This window comes from Apiospora marii, assembly GCF_038362585.1.
Source record: "Apiospora marii strain CBS 49790 chromosome Unknown utg000006l_segment0_segment0, whole genome shotgun sequence".
NCBI lineage: Eukaryota > Fungi > Ascomycota > Sordariomycetes > Amphisphaeriales > Apiosporaceae > Apiospora > Apiospora marii.
In genome coordinates, this window is record NW_027117378.1 from 922,108 (window position 1) to 949,517 (window position 27,410).

Sequence of the window (27,410 nt, forward strand, 5' to 3'; positions counted from 1 at the left end):
GACCTGGAGTCCAGGTAAAAAAGGCCCTACCCTAGGAGAAATCAAATGCATACATCAAAATAGATGTACTAGATCTGATGCTGCTGCTGAACGATGGGCTAGCAATGAATTTTGGTTCTGGTTTCAGTACCCGATTTCTCGAACTTGATGGAAGCCAAGGAAGAGAGCCTCCTAACATTGTTCTGGGCAATTACCCAGCGCCAGATAACCTTATCGGCTTATCATCCAACGTCAGGTCCCGCCCGCCGCCCTGTTCACCCAGCCTGGTTTTAGCTGCCGCCCAGTTTGACCTGATCATCCCGGGCTTCGGGTATTTCATTATCCAAGTCTCTCTCCCATCCATCGCCTTCAATACTGAGCTAACCTTAGGTTGTTAGTACATCTTGGAGATGGGAGCAGTGAGTGGATTTGGCCTATCCACCCTCACGGCTGCTCCCGATCTAACAAGATGCAGATCACATCATCCATCACACTTCCTTGTCCGGGCCATGTACTTCGGGATGTACAGCCGCTCTCCAATTTCTTTTATTGATATTACTCCCGATGTTGCTTCCCGTTTGAATGAGCTTGCAGCCTTTATATGCACGAAATCTCTATGTGATAGCTCCTGCGCTGCATGTCTGTCAAGTGCAGCTGAAAACCTGTCGTGGACGGGAAGTGCTGCGCTGACATCCCATGCCTACAAACCACCTCTTCCAGTCACAGTCACTGTTGGTATCTGACGTGGTTTCTCGAGAGTACGGCACGCCAAGCTCTGCCACCCGCCTACGCTCCCGTCGCTTACGCACTTGTTTCCGTTGACTGCTCCATTGGATTGGGCTGAGGACACCGGTGTTCCACGTTCGGTGGCTGGCTTCTGCTAGTTTGGTCCCAAGCCATCCTCTGCATGCAAGCCAACTCGTGCTGCTTATCCCTAGGTGAGGGAGGCAACCAAGCAACCAGGTAAAAACTCCCACCGTTCTTGTACGACGTGTCGTCCATGGGCAATTAATCAATCAACGAATACTCGCTGCTCATCGCTTACCAGCCCTTGGCCTAGCTAATTTTAGCCAGGCCAAGTTGCATTTCATTCGCCAGTGAAGCAGGCCGGTCTGACGGTGTGTTCATCACGCATTGCTGAATTTGTTTTTATGGCTCGGCAAATCCCGAGTACAGTATTTTGGGAGTCGATCAGTCAACTCCGGGAGGTCTCATTTCCTTTCTCCTCGCTTCCCTTATACGGAGAGCTCTCTGTGGCACTCACTATCCGCCCAATGACAGCGGCGAGGAAGTGGTCGATTTTCGATTCTTCTTATCAAACGAGCAGTTCTCCAGCAGCTGGACGCAGCTTGTCCCTATCGAAGATATCACTTGATTACAATTCAGCCATTTAGCCAGATGATGCACTCTACTTTATCCCACCACATCCTCAACACACATGGCAGCAACTTGTCCTGGCCAAACCCTTGAACCTGGCCGGCCAAGCCCTACCCAGCTGCACCTCTTCTTTGTCTGAAGAGTCTAGATCCCCCCATTGGGTGGGGAAAGCGGCAGCACTTCGCGTAAGTATGTGCCTGAACAGACCGTCTGTCCGCAGGCTCCGATGAAGCACCTCCCGTGTGGTTAGCTTGAGCAGCAGCACAGCCTTGGCTGGGCGCTTCGCCGCACCATACCATCCCCAACCCACTTGTTGTCATCTGCATATTCTTTCTTTTGCATGCTTACAATCTAGGCATTGTAGCTACCCCAAACGTCGTGTTGCGTGGGGTTTATGGGGTTGTCTGTTCTGGAATATCGTCCCGCTGCATCATCCCATACCACCCACCCGCCTCGCCTCTGCAGAACCGCCATATGATAATGAGTCGGGTGTCCGCTTGCTCGGTTACCATATAATTACCCTCTCGCTTCTTTCTTCTTGCTGCATTAATTGCTCAGACGTTTTTGCTACATTTGACAGCCAACATTCAAGGGGCCGGAGCTGTTGGTTACAATCTGTAATAATGACCTTCACAAATCCGAGATCATGTTTGCTTGCAGGTCTCGCCATGGCGGCGACGACCAAAGCAGCTGATTTTGAGGAAACCAGCGACAACGATTGCGATTGCTTCGTCACCAATGGGACAGACTCCCATTTCTTCACCAATCACAAGTTCTTTGACTTCCGGTCCCTGTCTGAGCACGTCAACGTGCCGGAGCCTATCAATGACCCGGACGACAGCGCCATCGCACCGCCTGCTAGTGACTATTTCACGCAGAGCCATTGGATGGATTCATGGGGTATACAGGGCTGGAACAACAGCGGCAACATGGAGGAAGGCGAGGCCAAACTCCTCATGGTTAACTCGCCCAGCAACGTCTACATCGAGAAGAACCAGGACCCAGAGTCGGAGTCTGACACGTTTTTGACTCTCCGCACCATGAGGCACGACGACTTCCAATCTGCTGCCGAGTTCGAGTCGGTTCCTATGAGCTACCACTTCCTCTCGGCACGCATTTACACCCGTACCGTCGGCGCTAAGGGAGCCATCGCGGCTATGTTCACGTACCGCAAGGGCGAAGACGACGACCCTAACCTGGTCCAGGAGGCGGACCTGGAAATCCGCACCATCGACCCGCCTGACAGAATCCAGTACACCAACCAGCCGTCGTACAGCCGGACCGGCGAGACGGTGGGCCAGGCCACGCAGAACGCCACGGTCCCGCGCAGCTGGGAGGACTGGTCGGTCCACCGGTTCGACTGGAATCCCAAGACGACGACCTGGTACGTCGACGGGCAGAACGTCTCGCAGATCGGGTTTCAGACCCCGCGCGACCCGGCCCAGGTCATCTTCAACATGTGGAGCGAGGGCACCGCCTGGACGGGCAACATGAGCCGCGGCGACGCGGCCTACATGCAGATCCAATGGATCGAGCTGCTCTACAACTCCACGGGCGATGCCACCACCACCAACGGAGGAGGCTACGTGACGCACGCCAAGCACGCCAAACGGAAGGACGATGCTTGCAAGAAGGTCTGCAGCGTGGACGAGTCGCACAAGATTGGCACGGCTGTGCTGGTCGCCAACGATGCCCCGTCGTCGATTATGGGGGTTTCTTCGCCCCTGGGTTTTGCTGCGGCTTTTTTCGTTACGCTATTTGCGATTCTTTAGATTTGATCTAGAGAAAGCTTTGGTTTTGGTTATTTTACTTTTATCTGTTCTAAAATCTATTTCTTGACATATATGTGAGGAGTGCAGCAGAATACATAGCCGGGAGTTTTCTAGGACGGCGGTTTAATGTGTTATCAAACTATAATATTTCTTCATTCCTTGTGCTCTCACTTTTGCGCATATTCTGGAGAACATACTTACCTCTGTAGACCCATGGCAAGCATTATGGTTCACGTCGTTTGCATAGCGCGGAACAGTAAGCTGTCTCTAACCTGCATATGCATGTACGTATCCATCTGCCAGTGTGTTTGATGTCTCAGCCTACTCCTCCTTGGCCACAAGAAGGAAGTGAGTGGGAACTCGTCGGCCCTACTACTATTGCACGCAGTTCCATCTATGCCATGTCAACTTAATGCACTCCTGCATGCTGCAGCAAAGAAACTTGCTCAACCTAAAGCTGCCGGATGTTGTTCCCTGGTTGAGATGTGGATATGCTGTGGGCTTTGCCATTCCTCTGGCATGGTCTACACCCGCTGAACCCTTTCCCTGGGTAGATGTATCGTCGTCAAAGAAATAAAGCAGTGAGCTTAAAAAAACGGGAAATTGGATTTGGAAACATGTGAGATGCATTGTGATTATATATTCTTCTGCACTTCAACATCTCTCGAAACTACCTACGTAATCAAAGCTATGATCTGAGCTCTATTCGTCGTCTTCATCCCCCTCAGAATCAAGCTCCATATTCAAATGAACACTCTCGTCATCGCTATCATCGTCGTCATCTGCGGCAGGAACAGGAACGGTCTTCTTCAGAGTCGATTCCACCAGCGATCCAACCGAAGTGAATCCGGGGTCGTCCTCCGCAGCAGTAGTAGCTTCTACCGTCGTTGTCTCTTCCACCGCGGTTGCGGCCTTCTTCCCCTTCCCCTTCTTTTCGACCTCGACCCGCTTCTTCGTGGCGGCGGCGGCTTCTACGCCGCTACTGCTCTTGCGCTTCAAAGATCTGGTCGTCATGGTGCGGACGGGCGACTCGGCCACTGCTGGTGCTGGTGTTGCCACCGGCTCGGGTTGCGTGCTGCTATTGCTGATGGGCTGGGCTAGGAACGGGCTGGGCTCGATAGGCAACGCTGTGGCGGGTGCTGGCGGCTCAACCTTTGATGATGTGGCAGTAGGCTCGTCGTCCACCACCATTTGGTTGTCGTCGTCGTCTTGAGCAGCTGCTGCCTCAAAAGGCTTGTCGAATGCGTATCCATCCGCGGGTTCGGTCATAGCCGCATCTTCGTCGTCGGCGTAGTCGCCACCATCGGCGAAATCGGCCTTGACCGAAGCCGTCATGGGACGGAAGTTGAACCGCAGCACCTCGATGCTTTCGTCATGGGGGAATTGGCGGTACAGGAAGGGCAGGATGACTTGCGGGATCCGCCCGCTCCTGTCCCTGGAAGGATGCAGGACGCTTGCGATCTGCGCATCCTTGACGCGGCAGAGAATGGCCGTCTTCAGCAGCTGGGAGCGCAGGGCCGAGTTGATGTAATGTTGTGGCAAGTAACTGAAGAACGCGGCCAAGAGGTTCTCGGCGGTCTTGAGGTGAGAGGGGGCGAGCGTCGATTGTAGGGTCTGCTCTTCGGCGATGTTCGTAAGGAACAGATCCGAGTTCTGCGTGATATTCTTTGTCTTATGTCCATTCGCCACGGTGGGTGTGGGCATCTTAGGTGCCTTGATATGGCCTGCATGCCCGAGAAGGTCGCGGCAGCACGTCTTTGCAACGAGCGCCAGCGAAGCAACGTTGGTCTTCGACATCGTCGGCCCACAGAGAGGGAGCATCATGCTGACTAACCCAAACGCGGTTTCCCGCAGTTGCGGCAGACGATAACCCGTCTCAAACATCCTCAGCACGCAATCCAAAGTCTCCTGTGCCAATGGAACGTAGTTCCTCTCTAATCGGTTGGCCAACAGTTGGATAAGTTTCATGACGGCGACCTGAACGTCTGGGAACACCGTCCACAGGTCGTCTTTCTCCTCTCTACCAATTGCGTTGTTTGTCTGGCTCGCAGCCGTCTTTTCCCGTCCTGGGGCAGGGGGTGTGATAGACGCAATACGGGTCAGAATATCGAAAAGGGCGCTGATGGGAAGAGTCACGGCGACCTTGGTGCTGCAACAAAGGCAATCACCTATGTACTCGAGTAAGGAGATCATCCTCTCGCTACCAGACTGGATGCCCTGCCACTTCGGGAACTGATCCGGAGCATCGCTTCCACCTGCTGGCTCATTATCAAAGCTGACGGTCTGGTGTGTATAGCCGGTGGTTGACTCCCAATTCTCATGGACTGCCCGAAGTACGTGATCCGCTGTTACGTGGAATTCTTTGATGAGCGAATTGAGATGTTTTGTCCATTCTTCCGCGCCGCCACCCTTGGCGGCCGTCATGTGCAGTCTGATGACCAGACGACGGCTGCTTTCACACAAACCAGAGGGGATGAACGCCTCATCCGAAGATGTTGGGGCAAGATACTGCCTAGTAACTGACCGTAATTGACCATTGAAGGGTCTTAACGTGGTAGGGAAAAGGGGAATCAGAGTAGAGAAGGCATCAAACAAAGTCTGGACGAAATTGAAAGGCGGCGGTGGTGCCTTGCTGGAGCTTGGGGGCTTCAGGATTCCCAGACACGCTTGCGCAAAGGTAGGCAAAGTGGGCGTAGCGATCTCGCGTACCAGTGTTTGGTAGCTTTGGAGCATCACATATATTTTCGTGAGAGTCACAACACATAGGTCTTTGGTAACCACAGGGTCACGTTTCTAAATAAGTTAGCGTGCGTGGACTCAGGGGTGCGTAGAGAGATCTGTAACCAACCTGCAAAACCGACAATAGTCCCTTCACCCAGGCATCCGACAAGCGGAGGCATTCCCAGCCACCGGTCTCGATAAAAGCCTTCACCAGAACGACGGCCGCAAAGCGACCCGCGACAGTCCTGCCATTGAGGAGAGTCGTGATCTGGGTACGGAGCTTATGCACCAACACAGCCGCCTCGGTTGAGTTTGCGCCAGTCTTGGCCTCCTGCGGTGCCGAGAGGGGGCCTTGGCAGCGCTGAATATCCTTGAGCAGGAGTGGAAGAATAGAGGGAAGCTGGTCTGGTTTCGTGGTCGTCAACTTCCGGCACAGAGACCGTAGCTCTGGGGGCAATGACACCAGTGACATGATAGCTCAGGTGACCTCGGGAGGAATTGCCTGCCTCTGTTATACGAAAGCCGCGGAGTTGGTCCCGCGACAAGGCCCTGGTGAATTCGACCCTTTATTTTTGTGCGTTGGAGATGCACAACGGAAGTAAACGCCAGGTGCGGAGGAGCAAGCTCAATTTGCGATATCAAGGTTGGGGATATTGTCCTGCCAAACTCATCGAAGTTTCGTTTGATTTGAACTTTTTAGTGGAGCCGCTCAATCGATAGCGACTGCAAGTACATAGAACGCGTACCTGGGTACTTTCGCGTCTGCACGTACGTAAGCAGGCCACAGCCACACTGAGGCTTTCGTGCCCCTCCCCCTGAACAGCGACTCCAGTCTGGGTGGATGAAGGTGCGCCATCCCTGTCCATCCATCCTAGGTTAGGTTGGAACATTAATTCCTGAACCCCGGGTCGGCTACTGTCAACCTGTCAATCATTGGATCAAGCCTGGACTGGACGTGCTGCTTCAAGGAGAGAGAGCTTCTTCTGACCTGCTCCTCAGTGACCGACTTGTTGCAGTACATTAATTTCTTTGATTTGACCACAGCGTTCCTGCTCCTTCCTCCTCCTTCCTTCTGCCTTCTACTTCCTTTAGCGGAGAGAGCGACATGTTGTTTGCGCCTTGGATTGTCCTATAAGCCTGGTCCAAGTTTACGTTGTTGTTTCTAGCGCCTCTGACGCACGCTCTTGCCCAGAATGAGTGTCAGTTATACTCCCCCGCCCGCCTTTTACTGTCGACACGACAGGCACTGACAGAACGCACTCTATAGAACCCCGTAAAAGGGGAGAGATACCTTGCACAGCTCGAAGATGCTCGCTGCGAGGGCAGATGGGACGCTGTGCCCGAGCTAGTGCGCAAAGTCCGCAAACATGCACCTAACAGAGCATGTACGATATCCTACAGCCCCTGTCGTGACAAGAAACCACTTTCTGACCACTCCCTGTCTCTCTAGGCCTCGCCACGACAGCCGAGACCGAATGCGCCATTACGAAAGAACAGGGCAAACAATCATCGCGCCCCACGACAGCGCTACCGCCGGACAATGCCGCGATCGCAGAGCAGTTGCAAAAGTTACAGTCCGCACTTGCCGGAGAGAGCACCCACCTCGAGGACAGATTCCAAGCGCAGGTGTGCATTGGGTGGACATACTGGGCATTGAGCGACTACAGTACCGCTGCTGCCCAGCTCCACGAAGGCTCGGATCAGGGGTATCAACAATTCGAAGCTTCCGAGACCGCCACTTCGGAATGGACAAAAGTGTGTGCTCTGAAAGCGACCTACTTGAAGGCCAATTGCCTTTCTCGAGATAACGAGCGACCCCCTGCCCTGGCTGTGTTCGAAACGTCGCTGCCATCGCTGTCGAAGATCTGGGAAGGGGAAAAGGGGCGCAAGGAGTTGCAGTTCTGGGCCGAACTCTTCCTGACGGAATATTGCATGCTGCACGCGCAATCCTTGGAACAGGGCGAGAAAACACTGGAAGACCCCAACAGTCTTGCACCTTTCCGCACATGGGCCACATACTGGGATACTTCGAGGACTCAAAGCACTTCGGTGACGGGCGGTCAAGGATTCCGTGATGCTGTGCCCAGGAGAAGAGTCTGGTACGAGTACTATGGTGCTATTTCGGCCATTCTCCGCCAGGACCTGCCATTCCCGACAGGTTTCGTCGACAAAGTACCCGAAGATGATGCATCGGCGAGGAATCAGCTGCGGACGGAGTTGAAGAAGGTTGAGGCTGCCTATGAAGCTCTCCTGTTGACCGAAACAACGTTCCCTCGCGCCGATGAGGAGAGAGAGGAGGTGGAACTTTTCGTCCACACAGTCATGGTTAACTGGACCATTCTCTCCGGACGGGAATGGGACGAGCATGACTTGGGAATTGGTGGCAAAGAAGGACTCAGCCGTGGCACCCTTGATATACTGTATAAAGCCGCCACCAAGACATTCCATTCGACTGCCATCCTTCGCCACCTATTCACAGTTCATCTGTCTGTTGCCGACTTTGATCTGGCATTCAAAGCTCTCGATTCCTATCTGGAGATCGTCAAGAAGGGCAAGGCGCGCGTCGACAAAACAGGTCATCCCGAGCCGAGCTTGGACGATGACGCCACCGTTCTCGAGACACTCTCTAAAGCGATAACAGCGTTATGTAAATACGGGTTCCAGGACGAAGCGGAAAAGGCCCGCGAGCTCGGCGATGAGCTGGAAGAGATGCTCGAGAAGCTTCCAGGACCACTTCCTAAAGTCGACGAGCAGATTCCCACCCTGACTGAGGAGACCGAAGACGGTGAACCCCTTCACCCCAGGATACCTGCTCATGTCAATGCCTTGGCGTGGCAAGCCATTGGACTGGCACAGGCCCAATGGTCGCGGAAGACATACAGCGCCGTCTCCCGAGTTGAGGCGCAAGAGAAAGCTATTCGGTGCTTCCAAAAGTCCCTCAACCCCGACACTGGCAATCCTACCGATGTCAGGACCCTGTTCGCACTCGGGTTATTACTGGCGGAGCAGCGCAAGCTGAGTGCTGCCATCGACTTTGTCAAGGCTGCTCTAATGTCTAATAAGAAAGCGGGAAACCAGGGGTCGCCATCGGAAGCGTACTGGCGGGAGCGCTCGCTTATTCCCTTGTGGCACTTGCTCTCACTGCTCTTGAGTGCGAGACAGGAATATGTCATGGCTGCCCGCGCCTGCGAGGGGGCCTTCGAGCAATTTGATGATCCCACAGTCCTCTTCGGATCCGAAAATGCGGAGGGTGCTTATAGAAGCGAGCATCTTAACGAGGTGGAAGCAGCCCAGGCCGGAGACCCCAAAACACACGGGTTAGTGGACGACATGGACGACCTTGAGAAGGAAGGCATCATAGAGATCAAGATGACCCAGCTTGCACTGCTCGAGCTGCTGGAGGGGCCAGAAGTTGCTGTAAACGCCAGCCACGAGCTGTTAGTTCTTTACACCCGACTCTTCGGCAGCATGCAAGCGCGGCTACCCTCTGCCGAACCTGAGCGAAGAAACTCCATCTCCGTCCCCAAGAGCGACGGCGAGGCGGCAAAAACTCGCAGGGCTAGCATATTCAGCACCAAGTCTAAAACGGCCCGTCGTGCCAGTGTGGCCGACAACCAAGACATGAGTAGGCCCCAAACCGCCGGCAGTACAATTGCTGCCCAGCCAACCATCCAGGTCACGAAAGAAAATGGCGATTCTTCGGATTGGAACTCGCATAAATCCTCGGGCAGCGTCCGTAGCCGGCATAGAAGCGGATCTACAAAGCGAGGTGGCAGCTTGAGGAAGAAGCGCGACAGCGTTGGCTCCACTCAACAACGCTCAGCCAGCAACGCTGATGCTCCCGTACCTCACAAGCCATCGGTTTTGGATGGCGATGCGTACTTCACGCCCTTAGGAGAGACCCCGGCCGGCGATCGGCCCGACTTCTTTTCTTGGAGCAGCAAGAACCACATCTCGAGCTCGCAGTCGCTCTCGGCGGGACGGGGCTTGCAAAGATACGACTCCACGTCGTCCGCCAGGGGCTCGACAAAGGGCGAGGAGGCTGTCATCCTCGAGTCGCTCTCGGCGCCCAACACGCTTCCTGCCATCCATTTCCCCAAGGCGCAGGTGGACAGGCAAAGGCTCGGCGTCCTCATTAAGGTGTGGCTGATGATTGCTGGGTTCTACCGACGGGCGGACATGTGGCAAGACTCGCACGGAGCCCTCGAAGAGGCGAAGAAGCTGGTGGACAGTCTGCAGGCGGAGATCGCCAAGGACACCACCAATGCGATCTCGCTTACCCATCCTGGCTGGGGTGGCAAGAAGAGCGTCGAGGAGCTATGGAGTGATGTGCGATCCGAGGTAAGTTTGCACCTTTTGCCAAACTATTAATGTGACAGCTGGCGATACTAACGTGTAATCTAGATGGCCTACCTGTTTGTGGGCGAGGGCGCACCGTACAAGGCTCGGGCGCAGTTCGAAGAGGCCTTGATGCATTACCCTAACCACCCTGCAGCCATCGTGGGCTTATCCAACATCCTCCTCGACGTCTACAACGAGAAGCTATTGCCTACTCCCACCATCCCGGAGCTCAATCTGCCGGATGGCAGCCCAGCTAACCTAAGCTCTGCTGGAGAAAACCCCAAGACGCTTCCTCATCACCCAAGGGTTGGGGGCGACCTGCCAACACTCCCATCTACTACGCTGGGACTCGGTGGCAGCATTACGGACGACCCGTTGTCGCAGAATACCGCCAACAAGGCGGCCGGTCCCGTTACCAACTACAAGCAGGCATCGCCCTCCATGATCGAGGAGCTGCCGGCGCCGTACAAGGCCGTGTCGCTGCCGCTCGTGGACCGCCTGGCCGCGCGCGACCGCGCCTACGGCCTGCTGACGACGCTGACCAAGCTGGGGACCGGCTGGAACTACTCGGACGCGTGGTTCGCGCTGGCGAGGGCGCATGAGGAGAGCGGGCAGGTGGACAAGGCCAAAGAGGCGCTCTGGTGGTGCGTGGAGCTGGAAGAAGGGATGGGGGTGCGCGAATGGACCTGCGTCGGGATCGGCGGCTACGTGCTATAGAAGAAGAGGGAAAACACACACCTTATATTCCAAGAAGGGGGCGGACGGGCCGAACGAGCATAGAAGCAAGCGGCGCGGGCTACTTCAAACCTACCGAGAAAAGATAATAATGTCGTTGTAATTATTCCTGTCTTCTATGATATCTCCAAGCACAAGCAATAGTTGTTGGGACGATACCCTCGAATGGCGGTGTTTTTCTCACTTTACCAAAGAGCGCGTATATAGAGGATTAATTACCAGTGGTAATCACCTGGGATTGTATCAAGTCAATGATTTGGAGTTTGCTGTCTTCGCGAAGCACGTAGATGGCCAACGGGGGGTTCGACTTCATGGCGGCACGTTGCGTTAAGAGTAGACAGACGCCTTCCCAATGAGGCAGTTTCCGAAGTCTTCAGCGAATCTTCAACATACCTGAAGATAATCACACCGATTTCTGGGGGACGTAATTCCTCCCCATTGATGTTTGAAATCCGTAAAAATATTTATAAGATGGAAAGGTATCACCAAAAAAGGGCGGACGAGAAACGAGACACAACAGACCGGATCCGCACGTGATTGCGTTGATGCTTTTTCTTCTCCCACAATTCTCCAAAAGCCGGGCCGCTTTGCTTCTGGCTGAGTCCATAAGTAGAATATACCCAGGTTATTCATCCAATGACAGTATAATCAATTGTCCCTTGTATTGTATATAGTCAGTCCTCTTTTCTCTCTTTAGATAACGCCTGCCTGGGCGGTTCAGTGGTTGGTTTGATTCTTCAATTCTCATCTCACTCGCTATCTACTTCTCAATCAAGCAACCGTCGTCATGGGCCCCGCCCCCACCACTCGCACCACCCGCGGCGCAGCAGCAGCAGATGAAGCCGCAGCAGCGAAGGCCGCAACAATAGGTGAGTACTAACCAAGCCCGATATACCTAAGAATGCATCACTAATAAGACGGAACATAGAACAAAATGACACCACTACCGCCGCCGCGGCCAATGAACAAGAGGAAGAGACAGCAGACGCGGAAGCAGAAGCGACGCCCCCCGACTCCCTGATCCGGACGGAGAATGGCCTGCAGTACTGGTCCGGCATCGACGCCGACGTCAACGGCATGCTGGGCGGGTTCCCGAGCATCTCGGCCGTCGACCTGCGGGGCTCGCGGGCCTTCCTGGTGAAGCTGGGCATCGGCAAGACCAAGGGGCTGCACCAGGTCGAGCGGGCGCTCGAGGGGGGTGCCGGGTGAGTGTACCCCAATTTCTCTTGCCCCCTTTTCTGTCGCATTATACCTTCATATCTATCCATCCCACCTCCCTCCCTTACTTTTCTAAATCCTGACCCCCTGAGCCATCCACCCGCCTGTCCATATCTCAGATCAGCTACATACATGACCACCCAGCCCCGAATGCACCGACTAACACCACCCCCAACAACAGCATCGGCCGCATAACCCAAGGCCTCCTCCTGGACATCGCCCAAACCGTAGACGTAGTAGAACCCATCGCTAAATTCACCGAGGCCCTCTCCCAAACCCCACGAGTCGGCCAAATCTACAACATGGGCCTCGAAGAATGGCCCCCTTCCACCACCTCTCCCTCTACCACCACTGATGACTCTAACCCCTCAACCCCCCAAAAATACAACCTCATCTGGCTCCAATGGTGCGTCGGCCACCTAACCGACACCCAACTCGTCGCCTTCCTGCGCCGGTGCCGCGACGTCCTAGTGTCTGCCACCCCTGATTCTCCGGCCGCCATCGTCGTCAAGGAGAACAACACCACCACCGCCGCCGACCTCTTCGACGACCTCGACAGCAGCGTCACCCGGACCGACGACAAGTTCCGCGCCCTGTTCCGCGAGGCCGGCCTCCGCCTCGTCCGCACCGAACTGCAAAACGGCCTGCCCAAGGGCCTGTACCCCGTGCGCATGTACGCCCTGAAGGTGTAAAGTACTAGTTCCAGGAGATGGCGACAAGCTGTGAACATGTTCGTTGTCGCTACTAGAGTAGAAAGGGGAGTTGGGGATTTGTGCAATTTGCTGCTATATTGTACCTACACATAAATCAACATGCCCACCCAAGAGTACATACATAAGTATTTACACGCATTTCAGGTGGAAAACTATGAACTTTATGAACTTGGGTAATTGATCAATGTATGTATATACGTATCTACTGCACAGGAGGTCCATGTTTAGCATGACCCTGTTTTTCAACACCTCTCAATTTACTTGAGAGTGTCTTTCTCCTGTTGATATAATTCGTAATATTCTTTTTCATTTCATAGCGCCTCGCCCACCATGGCGCCAATCGCCCCGCCAATCTCGCCAAAGACCACCCCTTAAGGACGCTCTCGCCCATGTTCTCGGCCCAGTGGCCCGTCTTCTCAAGGCGCTTCCGCCAGGTGCGCTGGTCCTTCTCGTCCAGCTCCTCCCAGCTCTTGGCCGGGCCGTGCGACTCCTCCTCGTGGATCTCAACCTTATACACCGGCAGGCCGTGCTCGTCGACGGCCCCGGAGTCATCGTGGCGGATGAGGACCTTTTGGCCCTCCGCGGGCTCGATGCCGGAGAGAAGGTTGCCGAATGTCTTGGTTTCCATGATACCGAGGTCATCGTGCTGGAACACGACCTTATCGTGCACCTCAGGCTTGACGTCGATAGGGAGATCGCCAATGGCCTTGGAGCCCACGACAGGTCCCTTCCTCAAGGGAACCGTCCAGGAGGCGGGGAGCAGACGATTGGTGCCCAAAACGGGCTCGCTGAATCCCTTGGCCTCGATGAACGCCAGCCCGATGCATACCAGACTAGTGAACATGAGTATAGTTCCGAGCAAGAGCCACAGGCCTTTGGAACCGCGTTGGGGCTTCATGGCTACAATATAACGGCCCCCCTCTGCGTTGGCCGCATCTCTTGATGCTGATTTGTTAGTGAAGTTCTTCAGTGGTATGTTGTGTACAACTGCGGTATTCGCCATGGAAACGCTCGCAAGTTTGATCGAGACATCGGATTCAGACTTGGAGCGCTTTGGCGCAGGAGGAGGAGTTGAGAAGGAGAGACCAGTAATCCCTGCCGGGTGAGCAGATTTGACGGTATAAAAGGGGTCCAAGTTGGTTAAAAGGTCGACATTGGAGATGGTCTTGTAATCCAAGGTAAGAAGAGATATCGACGAGTCACTGCCGGCCACCGCAACGACGAACTGCGAGTCTCCCTGTGGTTCAGTCGGCGAGGCAGGCGGCGATAGGTTCCGCACTGCGAGCCCGGTCGACTGGGTGACGGACTTGGGTAGTTTCTTGACTACGGCCAGGCGAGCGCTTTCCTGGTCTGGCTTGGGTAAGCGATAGCCATGGAGAATAACGCCCTTCCTATTGGCAGCGTTGACCACGGCGAAGACGAAGTCCGAGTTCAGATACCGTATTGAGCGAAAAGAGGGGCGGCTCGTGGGGCCGTCATCGCATGGGAGAGAGTAGACGAGTTTGGGGTCGGAAACGCCGTCTTGGGTCACCTCCACGGTGAATATCTCATGTTTGTCGCAGTAAGCAAGCTGATACGTATCGGTGCCCGTCTGTACGACATCCAGGTCCATGGCTTCATCGGGGGTATCCAGTGTTCCCCGGGGTTTCCACGCGGCGCCGTTAAGTGGCACATCGAACAGCGCAATTTCGGACTGCCTGGACAAGCCAGTTGCGAGTGCGCCTAGCTGAGGGAGACCGGTGTAGGGCTGGGTCACTCGGAGGAGTCGCTGGTAGGTGTCTGGGTCCGTCGAGGCGAAGAGGGAGTGGCGACTGGCCTCGGCGATCTGTACACCGCTAGTCGTGGCCGTTTTGCCAGAGGAGGGGCTGAGGCTCAACACCCGGAAATGTTGATTGTTGCCGCGCCTAACGTCTTCGGGGCTCCCATTGACTCCGGCATACGCGACAGTCGACTTCGTGCGGCGGGGTCCGAAGGCAAGGCTTGTCACGTTGTCTTCTTTGGAGCTCAGTTCTAACTCGGCGGTATTTTTGATCTCGTTGGGGGTGTTGGAGACATCGAGTAATGTCTAGGCAAATGGGGCGATTTCCCACACGGTCAGCGACGAAGAGGGGGAGCGAAACCGAATGGTTGCGACAATAGCGAGTTGTCGGGATGGGACGACAACTGCCGTTGAAATTGGGTTGGATTGCGACTCACCAACTTGTTGGTAACGCCATTTCGTCCTGGGCCGCCACCACCGCCGACGAGAAGTTGGTCTGCTTGGTGCGGATCGAAGGCACAGGCCCACAATGGATAGGAGAGGGTTATGGTTGCGCTGGGGATCGATTTGGCCATACTGAACTTTTTTTGCGCGCCGTCGGATATGATGGTACAGTTGCAGGAAATCGGGAGTGCAACAGGAAGAGGGGAAATAGATGTGCAGTTATTAAGTAGTTTTACAGCATGGTCTGTTGCTTTGATAAAAGGAAAATAGAATACACAGGCGGACCCGGGAGGTTGTCGAAACGATCGTGAACTCTGTCTGGTGCTGTAGTGTCAGGTCAGCTCGAGGAAGCAGCAGATTGATGACGATTGAGGGGCGTATGGCTGGCTGCTGTAAGACAAAGACGAGGCCAGATTGCTGCTGCTGTAGGCCCCCCAACTAAGCATTTCTAGTGCCCATAGCCTTGCGCCGTTGGGGAACCATTGAATTGATTGCTTGTACGCTGCGAACGGCCACTGGCCTGCGCAGAGTGGGCCCGTGCGTAGCTTCTAGAAGGTGTCACCTGGGAACTCCAGTGGTTCGTCCCTTCTGCTTTCGGACGGCCTTAGGCTGGACACTACGCACTTGCTAGTCTCATCAGGCTGTTCCTGAACAACGGCCAGTCCCGCATATAATCCGGGGTAACGGCATTGCACTTGATGTAGATTTGAATGACATTTGTATAGGGCCTGTGCTTACCTTGGATGGATCGCTTGGTGCGTTTGCTTTGCATCCAGAGGACGGTTCTGACAGGTGTAGTAAGTAGTAAGCGTCGTGGGATGTTGGTGTCTTGTCTGTCTCTTCCGGATGTCTTGTTAGATGAAGATGTCTTTTCCCCCCTCTCCAGCCCAAGGCGTAGTCTCGGCAGGGTCTTATACCCATTGGCGAGCAGATTTCGTGTTCATTACAGCTCGCGAGAGTTTCTCATCCGGCTGTGTCGAAGCCTGCTGCCTGGCGTATAAGTTATCGACCAATTCGAGTCACGACAAAGGTTTGGATGTATCCTGGATGTGGCCGGCAGTGGTGTAGCGTACGTGGCGTGTGTGGTAAGCCTAGCAGTGACTGCTGCTATCTGTCCTCAGTTGTTGCTTACCTGTTGAATTGTAATAGGCTTGGACACGTAAGTCTCGAATTGTCCCTACATCAATCATCTTCTGCCATCCGCAAGTTCCCGAACGAACTCCAAATACAACTATACATCTGGTTATATTCCTGCACAATTGCCAGTCCCGCATCTGATCCTTGATAACTTAATGTGTTCTCATTCTCGAAAGTGTCAGACGTGTGTAAGTGGGCGCATACATACATGCACCCAGCAAGGGAGGCTGATTTACATCCTCTATCGATCATGCGCGTAATGAAACTCTGAAATCAAGTCATTGATCTCTAAAGCGCAGATGACACTCTCAATACAATACCTCAAGATTAGACCACTTCTGAAGTTGCCATGAGATGAGCTATCCGTCGTCGGGAATGGTTCAGACCAATAGTGGCACTAGAGATAGCTGGCGAGTTTCTCCCGGCTCAGATTCATGATGAAGTAAGATCTCCGCAAGTCTATATTCAAAACTCGCTGACCAGTTTTGACCAAGGCCCTGTTATTGGCCACAATATGATGATGACTGATAGAGGTTACATAACTTACCCAACGGTCGAGCTACATGATGGCAACCCCGCGAGGCTGCCTAGACCTTCGTTTCCATCTGCTCTCTTTTGCCTCTTTCACTTTATGGCTGCGCTGCTGATAGCGCAGCACTTCAATCGTAACAATGGATTCCGTATCTCCCATGACCAGCCATCATGGACTCATCGATTCAACTGACCTCAATTCCACGGATCCTATCAATACAGCCGGTCACAGCTCCGATGCACCTATCGATCCAGCCAGTCACAATTTCAATCCTCCGTTGCCAGTCATCGACAAAGTCCAAGGCTGTGAGCGATGCAACCTGATGATTTCTGTCGTGTACTGGTGGCAAAGTAAGAATCTTGATATTGACTATACCATAAGTCGGTCCTACGTCTTGCACCGCACGAGAGGGGACCTTGAAGATGGGATCCGTAACAGATGCTGGTGGTGCTTGCGGTTAGAGACGTCGCTCACAGAGAATGAGAAGGAGATATGTTACGATCAAGCCATCAAGGAAGAAGACAGTGGCGGTGGTGTCTTCCTTGTCTTTCGGCCGATGATGGAAGATAAAGAATGTCACATCTTCATCACACAGATACACCCATACACAACCCATCACCAGTTCGATTTGCAGATGCATTCACACGGCTACTGGATAGAACACGAGTCACGCGAAAGACAGAGGAATATTGGGAGCTATACCGGCGGCCCAGAAACTTGGCGCTATGTGAAAGCTCGGCTTGACAACTGCGCACGAAATCACCTGGAATGTCGAGACCTAAGCCCATGGGTTCCCACGAGGCTAGTCGAAGTGAAGATGATTGGCTCAGCAGTTCAACTTCGCGTGGTTCTTACGAAGAAATTGGCAGAAAAGAAACGATACATCAGCCTCAGTCACCGATGGGGGAGTAACCCAGCTCTTAGATTGACGAAGGAAACGTACGCCACGTACCAAGATCGCATTCCAATGGAGGAGCTACCGCTCAAGTATATCGATGCCATCCAGGCCGCGCAGCAGCTCGGGGTCCAGTATCTCTGGATCGACTCGTTAGTACGTGTTCGCCCTTTAGACATGGCTGTAATCTAACAAGTAGTCCTTGTCCAGTGTATTATTCAAGATGACAGAGATGATTGGGATATCGAAAGCGCGCAAATGCATCAGGTGTACCAACATGGCTACTGCAATCTATCAGCAGCGTCTTCCACTTCCTATGAGGAGGGTCTCTTCTATAAAAGGGATACTACCTGGCTCAGACCCCACGTGATCATCCCGGGCAATAACATGGATCCAGCCATGGTAATGCAGCAAATGGACAAAGCGTGGTATTCCGGTTTGGATGAAGAACCCTTATATACCAGGGCCTGGGTCTTTCAGGAACGGCTTCTGTCCACCAGGAACGTCAGTTTCGCGCGACATTTGGTGTACTTTGAGTGTGCCAAGGAGATGAGTTCTGAACTGTCGGATGCGGAAGTCGTTGATCAAGCGGGGAATATCAGCAATCACAGCTGCACCTCAGACGGACAGCTGTTCTCTTTGCGGACACTAGGCGAGCATCAAAGCCCTCACGACGCCTGGAAAACGGTTGTGGAATTCTACAGCGGTTGTGGTCTGACATATCCCACGGATAAGCTCGTGGCCGTATCGGGCGTGGCTCGTGTATTCCACAGAATCATCAAATCAGGCTATCTGGCTGGCATATGGTCCGATAATATTCTCGAAGGCCTGACTTGGCAGCGATCTATGGACTCGGGTAGTTCAAGACCGAGGTACACGGAATACCTTGCGCCGTCGTGGTCATGGGCGTCGATAAATGGGCAGGTGAATTATAGTCACTTCGAATACGACTTCCTATCCCTTGCAGAGTGCAAAGAAGCCAACACGGTCCCGTACGGAATTGACCCCCTTGGTCGAGTCCAAAGTGGGAGTCTACGTTTACGATGCTACCCAATATCTCTTCCATGGGACTATGACAAACTTCGGAAGTACAATGGATATGAGGCATATGAGTTTGAGTGTGATGTGCAGAGTGCCTTGGACACTTTCGTCTTGAAAAGATCTCTTGATGGCCTTGTCACTTGTACGCTGGAAGTCAGTTGTATGTTGGACGACCACAGAGTACACCAGTTCGCTAGAGGGGCAAAATACTACGCCGTACCGTTATTGACACAAATTGAGCCCGGGAACGGAACTTTCTTTCTCGTTCTAAAGACCCTAACACCGACCTGGGGGCTGTACCGGCGAATTGGCCTGTGCTATCTGGGTTTAGAGCCCAAGTCCTACGACGACAATGAGTTCAGCGGCGACAGTGAGTTCAGCGGCGACAGCGAGTTCAGCGACGAAATCGAGTTCAGCGACGACAACGAGGAGAGCAACGACAGCGACAACAGCGACGACAACGAGGACAAAGAGGACAACGAGGACAGCGAGGACAGCAACAGCGACAGAGGTGGTGATATGCCGGCAATCTGTCAAGAGGGCCTGTCGGTGGGGGTTCCGCTCGAGCAGTGCCGCACACTGGCACGCATGATACGAGCTTCGCAGGAGGCCGACGTGCCCGCGTACGAAAGAACAACCGACGGGCGATGCCTTATCACTATCATTTAGACATCAAGGGCTCCTTGTGGTATAGTGGAGGACTTACAACTGGCTACTAGCCTTGCCTTGCATCACCATGTCGACACGGCTCATATGAGTTATTGCCAGTGGGTGTAGAATTTGATATGTTTCTAGGACTACTACAATACATGATTGCATCTAGTCTGTTCTGGCATGAGTAAAGCGAACACTAAGACCCGTACGTATTCGCATGTCCAAATAGCACGAAGTCGCCTGAGCTGGCCTGGTACACGATATATAAACGTGATCAGTACGGACGATGTAAAAAAGGCTGTTGCTACGAGAAAGCAGCTTTCAATCACATATCAAGTATATGTATTCATGTAACTGCGTATCTCCAGATCGTCCTTTCGCGTAGCAAGTAGGCAAGCATCCTAGTGATTACATGCTGGCATTCGGTCACGGCGACTCCTCAGGGCCCTTTGAGACTTCCTGTCACTTTCACTCAATGAGGAACATGAGACCGTCGAGACTCCAGTCCCATGGTGGAGGGACGTCTCTTACGAAACGAAGAAATTCTTGATGCTCAGAACTGGCACAACACCAATAGGGGTACTCTCGTAGTGTTGCGCTTCTGCAGCAATCTCGTATAATAGAAATGTAGTCATCTTCCATGAGCTATTTAGTTGATATCTTTGCGCCCGTGGCTTCCCCTATCGCGGCGTTTACTATCTGGGTAGGCAATCATTAAAGCAGGCTCGGAGGCCAAAACAAAAGCAATTCTTTCGCTACCGTTGTAATGGTTGTGACACCAGCTCATCCCCTGGCTCTAGCTCAGCTATCACATCATCCTCATGGACAACCAGTGTTGGACCATGCCGGATGACTTCCGGACAGCGTACTTGGCTGGTCCCTGTATCCAAGGGACAAAGGTTCAATAGTGGCCAACCACGCGTTATCAGAACCACGAACTGCCCTTCGCTATATATGACAAGTCTCAAAAGCATGACGAAAGGGTCACGACATAACGTTGCGGCATTTATGAAAGTAGCAAGGGTTCAGTCAATGGGATTGCGCAACATATCATTTCTTATGAATCCCGCCTGATTTATACTTGCTCGTATTATTGTGTTCATTCCCTTATGTCCATTCCGTGCACACAGAGCATGATAATCTTATGCCGAGGCATCGAGCACTGACTGGACCCTCCATGCGATGCCTTTATGCGCGGAGATTTCCGTCCGTCCGCCGTCGTATGGGCGGTGGCGCCGCCCCTGATTTTATCCTTAGTAATAACCCGTGACATCTTGATCATGCAGCTCAGCGACGCCACGTGTTTTGGGGTTCGAGGGGGGGTCGAGTCGAGGGATGGGGGTGTTTCGATATCGCTCTACCTATTTGCTTTGTTTGAGGAACCTGGTCAACCCGGTCTCGGTACTTTGCGGTGTGTTTGTAGATCCGAGCATAAAGAAGGAAAGGAACTAAAAAACTTCCAGGGGTTCCGAAGGTTGGTACAATGGAAGGAAGGGAAGTGTGGGCATTACCAATGCTATGCCATACTAGGCATGCAACGTACAGAAAAGTGTACCTACAATACCACCCCCTTGCCTGGTACGAGACAAGGGAAGAAAGGAAGAAAGAGAGATATTAACTCCTTCTCCGATGCTACCGCACTTATCGAAGCTTGCGGATCTACAATGTAGGGGAGGTACTGGAGGAGGAGCCCAAGGAGCCAAGGAGCCCACGCCGCTGCTTGAATGATGATATGATACATAGCGCCACTTGGGGGGGATTAGGCACATATCTGCAAAGGCCAGTCAGCCGGCTAACCTGGTTGTCGTTCCCTTCCGTTCTTTCTCTGGCAGCAGCTCCGCAGAGGTACATTGCATTAGGTAGTTACAGGTTGCTGTCTGCGTCTGTCCTGTCCTGCACGTACGATACGACAGAGAGGAGCCAAAGCGCCCTCTCACCGGTTCTCCGACTGGCCGGCCTCGCTCGTGATTTTTTTTCTGGTATGTAGGTACGGAGTACGGAGTATGCACTATGTTTTGATTGGGTCGGGGGATCCATTGGATTGCCCAAAAAGCCATGCGAGCGATCGGGGTTTGTGGTGGCCCACGGCGTGCGTGCGGTGTGTGGATACCTACGCCAGAGAGAAAGAAAGAAGAAGAGCGAGAGTTTCCAGTTTTGTTTTCGATCCAAACTTCTGCTTCTTTGCCCGGCCTGGCACGGCCTGACGGAGATACTTGGGACCAGCACCAGCCCATGGCAAACATGGGTCTCTGGTACCAAGTAGGGGTCCCTGCGCCAAGACCATACATCGTCCAGAACCACACGATCGCCGTTTCTGGAACCAACGAACTGCTGGCTGCGGCATGCAAGCAGAAGCATCAGAGCCCAAATTTTATTTTGCGAGGCGCCTGAGCTAGCCAAAACGCATGAGAGGAGAAGGCAGGAGGGAGAGAAAGAGGCTAGGGTATGCACTGCCGGGCTGCCGGCTATCTACACTTTTGCACAGTACAACCAATCTTTTTTTTCCTTTGATGAAATTTCCACACGCAGGGGCTAAAGCTAATGTAGGTTGTATGTACGACTAAGGCCCCCGGGACCCCCAGGCAGCCCTCCCCCCGATTTACTGACGAGCTTGACGTTGAGCTGCTGCAGGTGTGGACTGGCTTGGAACAATCAGAGTGCAGCAAGCCAGAATCCGGGTGGTTGGTTTGTTGTTGTTTGTTTTGCTGTTGACAAGACGACAGCGGCGGGCGCGTGGCGTGGTGGTGCAGATCGTGCGCGTGTTTTTCCTCCTCCTCCTGTAGGTATGGCGAATTTACTAGCAATCCCGACATAACGAGAGGACGAGAGGGAAAGCCTAACCTGCACGGGGCGGGCTGGGTTGCTGGGTGCTGGCTCTGGCTGGCCATCAGAACCTGTACGTGACGTGACGACAGCGCCGCCGTCTCTGCGACTCTGCAACCATGACCCGCGCCATGACCTCGCGGGGGCTCTCGCTTTCGTGTAGTCCCCCGTGCCCATACGCCCCCATGTTCATCTTAGTGGTAGAACACCGTAGAACGATCTGATAGGCCCCCCAACTCGATCTTCCCAGTCTTGTTCCGCACCGAGACGCGCAAAAGTGACATGCCCTTGCAGTACGTCAGAACGGGCAACTTGGATAGACTGAGACAAAATGACGAAAAAGCAACATCCCAATATAGTTGTATATGCACAATTTGCAAACATGAGAGTGAAGTGTCAATAACGAGTGCAACAGCAAAAATTCTCCAGTAAATACAGCTAAACCAAATATATATACAACGCCATACGAGGAATTTGAAAGCAAGCCCAGAAAAACAAAAACGACGGTAGAAAATAACGGGATTTTGGGTACGATCCTGTGATCTCGCAATCTGATATCCGTATCCCCTGATAATAACACAAACCCACGCCCCGAGATTTTGACGCAGAAAAAATGACAACGGTGATAATGATGACAATGTTGATGATGAGACGCCTCCCTGAATTCCCTCGCTCGATCCCCCGTCCCCAGTTCCCATCCCCGACTCCCCCTCCCCCGTTTCCCACGCGCCAAAAGGAAATATGTTGTTGTAATAATGATTTGAATGACGCCCCTGATAATATGTGTCCCCCCTTCAAATGCTTTGCGAGCAGGCCTGTTTGTATGTTGCGAAACAAACAAGGCAAGTAAAGGGGGAGAGATTTCTGCTTTCGTGTGTGTTGCAAGGAAATCTCCATCCCCTTTTGGAGACGCCGTATAGACGAGAAAGCTTTATAGGACGAACTTGTTTGCTTTTTTTTTTTTGGCCCCTTTCCTGTTTTTGCTTTGTTTGGTCTGCCTCCTCCCCCTCGCTCAGCAATGATCCCCCGATCCGTTCGTCGGTTGCCCGACTATGCAATTCTTTTTGTTGTTGTTGTTGTTGTGAATATAACCAAGAATTGGATATAAACGTCCTGTTGCGAGTATCGATGATGTAGTTGTTGTTGTTGTTGCGTTTTGTCGATTACAAGTGATAAACTTGGTAGTATGGAAAGGAAATTGGGAAAAATAACAAGAGAATTTGGTGTACATAGAATGTAGGCTGATTGGATACGCTTGTCGTTGTAAATGTATATAGAATATAGACGCAGTCTTCGAAACTTAGGCACCCTTGGGGTGGTTGTTGGGGTCATGGGGGCCACCACCGCCCGGTCTGACAGCCCATCCGGACTCGTAGGGCTCGCGCTTGTACGGCGTGTAGCCCTGGCTCTGCGTGGCAGAGCCGGGCTCCGAGGGAGGTCGGTGCTGTGCCTCGGACGTCTGGTGGTCCATTCGCAGGGGCGGTAGCCTCGTGGTCGGTCGGAGTCCCGTGGGCGTTCCAGGTTGTGAGAGCGGAGCACCGGGGTAGTGCAGAGGGCTGGGCAGAGCAGCATGCGGGGGGCCTTGGCCTTGATGTTGAGATTGTGGTACGGAGGGCGGCGAGTATTCGATGTGCCCAGAATCGGTTCGCCGCCGTCGTGAAGGCCTTTCGCCCGTGACGGGGTCGCCTGCCCCATACGCGCCTGCGGGCAGCGGTGGCGGAGGGGGTACACCACCAGAAAGAGACTCCGCATGCGGTCTCCTCCTAGGCGGGCTCGGTTGTCTCTGTTGATGGTGGTAGCCGCTCGGTTCGCTCGTCGTCGTGCTGCTGCTGCTGCCGCCGCCGCCGCTCTGCTGTGTCCGCCAGACGATGTCGCGCAGGCGGTTGCGCTCAATCTCGATGTCCTCGAGCTCCTGGAGCCGCTTCTGCATCTCGGCGTTGTCCTGCTGCAGCTTCTGCAGGTTCATCACCTGTTGCTGCTCGCGCTCCTTCTTGCGAAGGCGGAACCGTGCCGAGGCGCCCGCGTTGCGCTGTCGCTTCTCGTCCGAGGCCCGCGAGGCCTGGTGCGTGTCGACGGGGATCGTAAAGACCTCACCGTTTACAGGGGCGATCCGGAACGCCAGCTGGCCCTCGGGCACCGGGATGGCTCGTGGGGATGAGCCGCCGCCGTATCCAGCATGGCTGCCACTGTATCGGTGCTCTCCATGCGATGAGCTGGGCGGCGGGGGATACGCACCAGGGTGGTTGTATTGGTACGTCCCCGGATACGGTGGTTGCGGGCCGTGATACTGCTGCTGGCGATTGTCTGAAGTAGACTGAAGCCCGGCAGCCGGCTGGGAGAGAGATCGAGTGGTCGGGACGTTGTGCTGAGAGGGGGTTCGCGGTGCAAGGGGATGATGTTGATGCTGGTGATGTCCTCCGCCTCCGTGTCCGTAATTCGATCGCTGTTCCGCGAAGCTATCGATGGAAACCTGCCTACGCATCTCCAATCCTGTTGAGGACGGTGGCGGTGGCGGTGGCTGATGATGAAGCAGAGGCGACGGTGAAGAAGAGATCAAAGGTCGATTTGGCGGTGGAGGGCCACGACCACCGCCACCCATGCTGAGTGCCCGAGGGGACTGCGGTGTCAGGATGCGACGAGTAGCAGCCCCCATGGCTGGGAAAGGATGCATCGACGGTGAGGAAGCAGGCGACTGTCTGCCAGTCGACAACGACCTGTGGTGGCTATGGTGAAGCATGCTCCCAAGAGTGGCCATGTTGCTGCTGCTGCTGCTGCTGTCCGGCTGCTGCTGTTGAGTCTGCTGTTGCTGATTCGGTGGCGGTCCCGCTAGACCATATGGACGAGGCGCGTAGAGTTGCGGTGTCGAGGGATTAGAACCTTGTTGGCTCACCGCTGGATACCGTCCGCCCAACCTCTCGTCTTCTATAGACCGTGCGACTGCCGAAGTCGGTGTGCCCGGTCCTGGGGAACCTGATCGAGGTTCGGTGGCTGCTGGGTTCAGGATGTGGTGAACTCCCAAACTGCTCCTCTGTGGGGAATGATGCACCCGCTCGCCATTAGTCGTGGGGGTTCCGAGGCTGTGCCTGTGCCTGTGAAACAGCTGCTGGGTCTCGGGGGCGGCTGCCGCTGCTACTGCTGCCGCCGCTACCGCCGAGCTCTCAGCTGTTCCGCGAGCTGCTGCTGCTGCCGCCGCTGCTGCTGCTAGGTTCCGCGGCGAAACGGAAGACACTCGTGATGCCGTCGTTTCCGCGCTTGCTGGGGACGTCTGCTGTTGCTGCTGTTGTGCTTGGGGAGCAGGCGAAGTAGAGCCAGACGCAGGACCTCTCTGCGACATCGGATCCTGGTCCCCGGCTCGTGGGTAGTCCCGAGGACCAGACCATTGACCACGCTGCTGTGCGAGCTCTTCTTCTCCTCTGTCCAGATAGTAGTTGCCGCTGCTTCGGTTGGAGCCTATGGCATGGGCCGTAGTAGTCGCTGTGTCACCTACTACTGCCGCCGCCGCCGCCGCCGCTGCTGCTGCCGCCGTCGATTCAGGATAGCTGCCCTCCGTTGGGCTCTGGTAGGTGGATGTCACACTTCGGATGGTCAAGCGCCCCGAGTGGGCGGAGGAGTGGAAGGGTTGACGAAAGCCTTCGGTGACCGCCACGGCGAAGACTTGTCGTTGGACAGGTGGTGAGATGGGAGTGCAGCGTGGTGCCGGCCGGGTTTGGTCGTGGCAAGGCGTGTGTGTGTGTGAGATCGCAACGACAGGACAGGGTCGTATTGCGTAACGGGAACCACTTCCAGAAATCCACGTCTGACGTAAAGCTCTATTTTCAGGGTTTTCGAATGCGGTGACACCTCAGTCACGGTCTATGTAGTTGGCTCTTCGGGAGAAGTTACCACCTTGGTTATGTGTCTAGGATACCCCAAATCCAATATAATTCGATGGCTCGGTGCAGGTCTAGCACGAGTGTGATATCGGTATGCTGCCGCGGTGATATATTACCGATGATGACAAAGAGGTGTGTCTAGTCGAATGGGGGAGGGGCGGTCTCTGTCTCGCTCGCTCTCTCTCGCGCTCTCTCTGGGGAGGTGAAGTGAAATGCAATGGCTGGTCTGGTCTGTCTTGTCGGATGGAGATAGATAGCAGCTCCCAAGCAACCAAGGTCTCCAGAGGTGCGTGCCTTATGAAAGAGTGCCCAACCGGGGTAGTAACTGCTTCCAGGAAAGCCTAGTTTTTGTTGTGACCTGTGGAATTAGATGCAGGAAAGCGGACCAGTGATAGCCGTGATGAGCACCCTGGGCGCAATGAATGGCTACCGAGCACCTTAGCACGCTATGAGATCAGCCCGCCCTGGGCAGGACAACCCGGGGGTGTCTAACAGCAAAGTTGAACTGTGTGTGGCCCAAGATTGGCGACGGCGTGGGTAATGCCCTCAGCCCCAACGCCTTTGAGTAAGCAAGATGGTCGAGTAAGGGACCAACCGACTAGAGCGCGGAAGCAATGAGATGAAAAAAGCTGGGTACGGTTCATGCGATTCGACACGAGGCCGCGAGATCCAAATTTCCACTAATACGCTTTTTGCAGATTTCAGTAGGAAGGGGAAAAGATTGCTTTCCAGGCGAGTCGAAGGTATCCCGATCACGCACTTGGCTTGCCGGATTCCATGACGGGCAGAAGCGAGCCCGCGTTCTCCTCTCGGGGTATTTCTTATTACAGTATTGATTTTGGTCCTTGGCAGGGAAGGGGTCGTCAACTGGCTTGCTAGCTCCTGTCCTGTCCTGTGCTGTGCTGGTAGCCAAGCTAGTCAAGCAAGCAGGTCGTGGGAATCAGCATCCAGCTGCCCGCGGTCCCTTTCTTTCCCATCGACTTCCTAAACTTGTTCCAGAAACTGGGTGGAGCTTGCATGGGGGGGCTATAATGGAGAGGCAAGGAGAAACGAGCAACACTAGCTTATTGAGACCGAGGCCGGGGTGCATCAAGCTTCAGGGGCCCCCTGTAAAGCTGCTTGGTATCGATGCTCGGACGTTGACAGGGCTTGGACGTCGTCTTCTTCTTTTCTTCTTTCTTCCTCTCCAAAAGTCAGCCATGTACCCGCGTACCGCATCTCGCCGTGAATGCTCTTGCAGATATGTTATCTGAATAGGAACATGGCATGGTTGTCCCATATTGAATCGATGACGTGCCGCGCGGATTTCACGCCTCGATTCTGCTCAGCTAATTCATGTATGTGTTTGCAGAGGGCGAGGAGAGCCAATCAATCGCGGCAATGCTATGGGGGAACAC

General features: G+C 54.1%; 7 protein-coding genes across 7 annotated transcripts; 4 read left to right on the top strand and 3 right to left on the bottom strand.

Annotated features, from left to right (window-relative positions):
* Positions 1-2,024: 2,024 nt before the first annotated feature.
* On the top strand, positions 2,025-3,128 carry PG985_010036 (uncharacterized protein; the record flags this gene model as incomplete). The annotated part of the gene is made up of 1 exon (XM_066829804.1): positions 2,025-3,128. The coding sequence occupies one exon, from the start codon at positions 2,025-2,027 to the stop codon at positions 3,126-3,128; it is 1,104 nt and encodes a 367-aa protein (XP_066682194.1).
* Positions 3,129-3,830: 702 nt separating this feature from the next.
* Positions 3,831-6,321, bottom strand: PG985_010037 (pre-rRNA-processing protein rix1; the record flags this gene model as incomplete). Its single annotated transcript, XM_066829805.1, has 2 exons — positions 3,831-5,921; positions 5,977-6,321. The coding sequence occupies 2 exons, from the start codon at positions 6,319-6,321 to the stop codon at positions 3,831-3,833; spliced, it is 2,436 nt and encodes an 811-aa protein (XP_066682195.1).
* Positions 6,322-7,042: 721 nt separating this feature from the next.
* PG985_010038 (filamentation protein) lies at positions 7,043-10,907 on the top strand (the record flags this gene model as incomplete). Its single annotated transcript, XM_066829806.1, has 4 exons — positions 7,043-7,048; positions 7,117-7,234; positions 7,300-10,190; positions 10,254-10,907. The coding sequence occupies 4 exons, from the start codon at positions 7,043-7,045 to the stop codon at positions 10,905-10,907; spliced, it is 3,669 nt and encodes a 1,222-aa protein (XP_066682196.1).
* Positions 10,908-11,712: 805 nt separating this feature from the next.
* On the top strand, positions 11,713-12,835 carry PG985_010039 (uncharacterized protein; the record flags this gene model as incomplete). The annotated part of the gene is made up of 3 exons (XM_066829807.1): positions 11,713-11,794; positions 11,854-12,130; positions 12,325-12,835. 3 exons carry the CDS (start codon positions 11,713-11,715, stop codon positions 12,833-12,835), a joined length of 870 nt encoding a protein of 289 aa, XP_066682197.1.
* Positions 12,836-13,058: 223 nt separating this feature from the next.
* Positions 13,059-15,190, bottom strand: PG985_010040 (uncharacterized protein; the record flags this gene model as incomplete). Its single annotated transcript, XM_066829808.1, has 3 exons — positions 13,059-13,061; positions 13,236-14,921; positions 15,053-15,190. 3 exons carry the CDS (start codon positions 15,188-15,190, stop codon positions 13,059-13,061), a joined length of 1,827 nt encoding a protein of 608 aa, XP_066682198.1.
* Positions 15,191-16,867: 1,677 nt separating this feature from the next.
* PG985_010041 (uncharacterized protein) lies at positions 16,868-19,333 on the top strand (the record flags this gene model as incomplete). Its single annotated transcript, XM_066829809.1, has 2 exons — positions 16,868-17,779; positions 17,834-19,333. 2 exons carry the CDS (start codon positions 16,868-16,870, stop codon positions 19,331-19,333), a joined length of 2,412 nt encoding a protein of 803 aa, XP_066682199.1.
* Positions 19,334-23,441: 4,108 nt separating this feature from the next.
* PG985_010042 (uncharacterized protein) lies at positions 23,442-26,792 on the bottom strand (the record flags this gene model as incomplete). The annotated part of the gene is made up of 2 exons (XM_066829810.1): positions 23,442-25,591; positions 26,774-26,792. 2 exons carry the CDS (start codon positions 26,790-26,792, stop codon positions 23,442-23,444), a joined length of 2,169 nt encoding a protein of 722 aa, XP_066682200.1.
* Between the last annotated feature and the right edge of the window lie 618 nt (positions 26,793-27,410).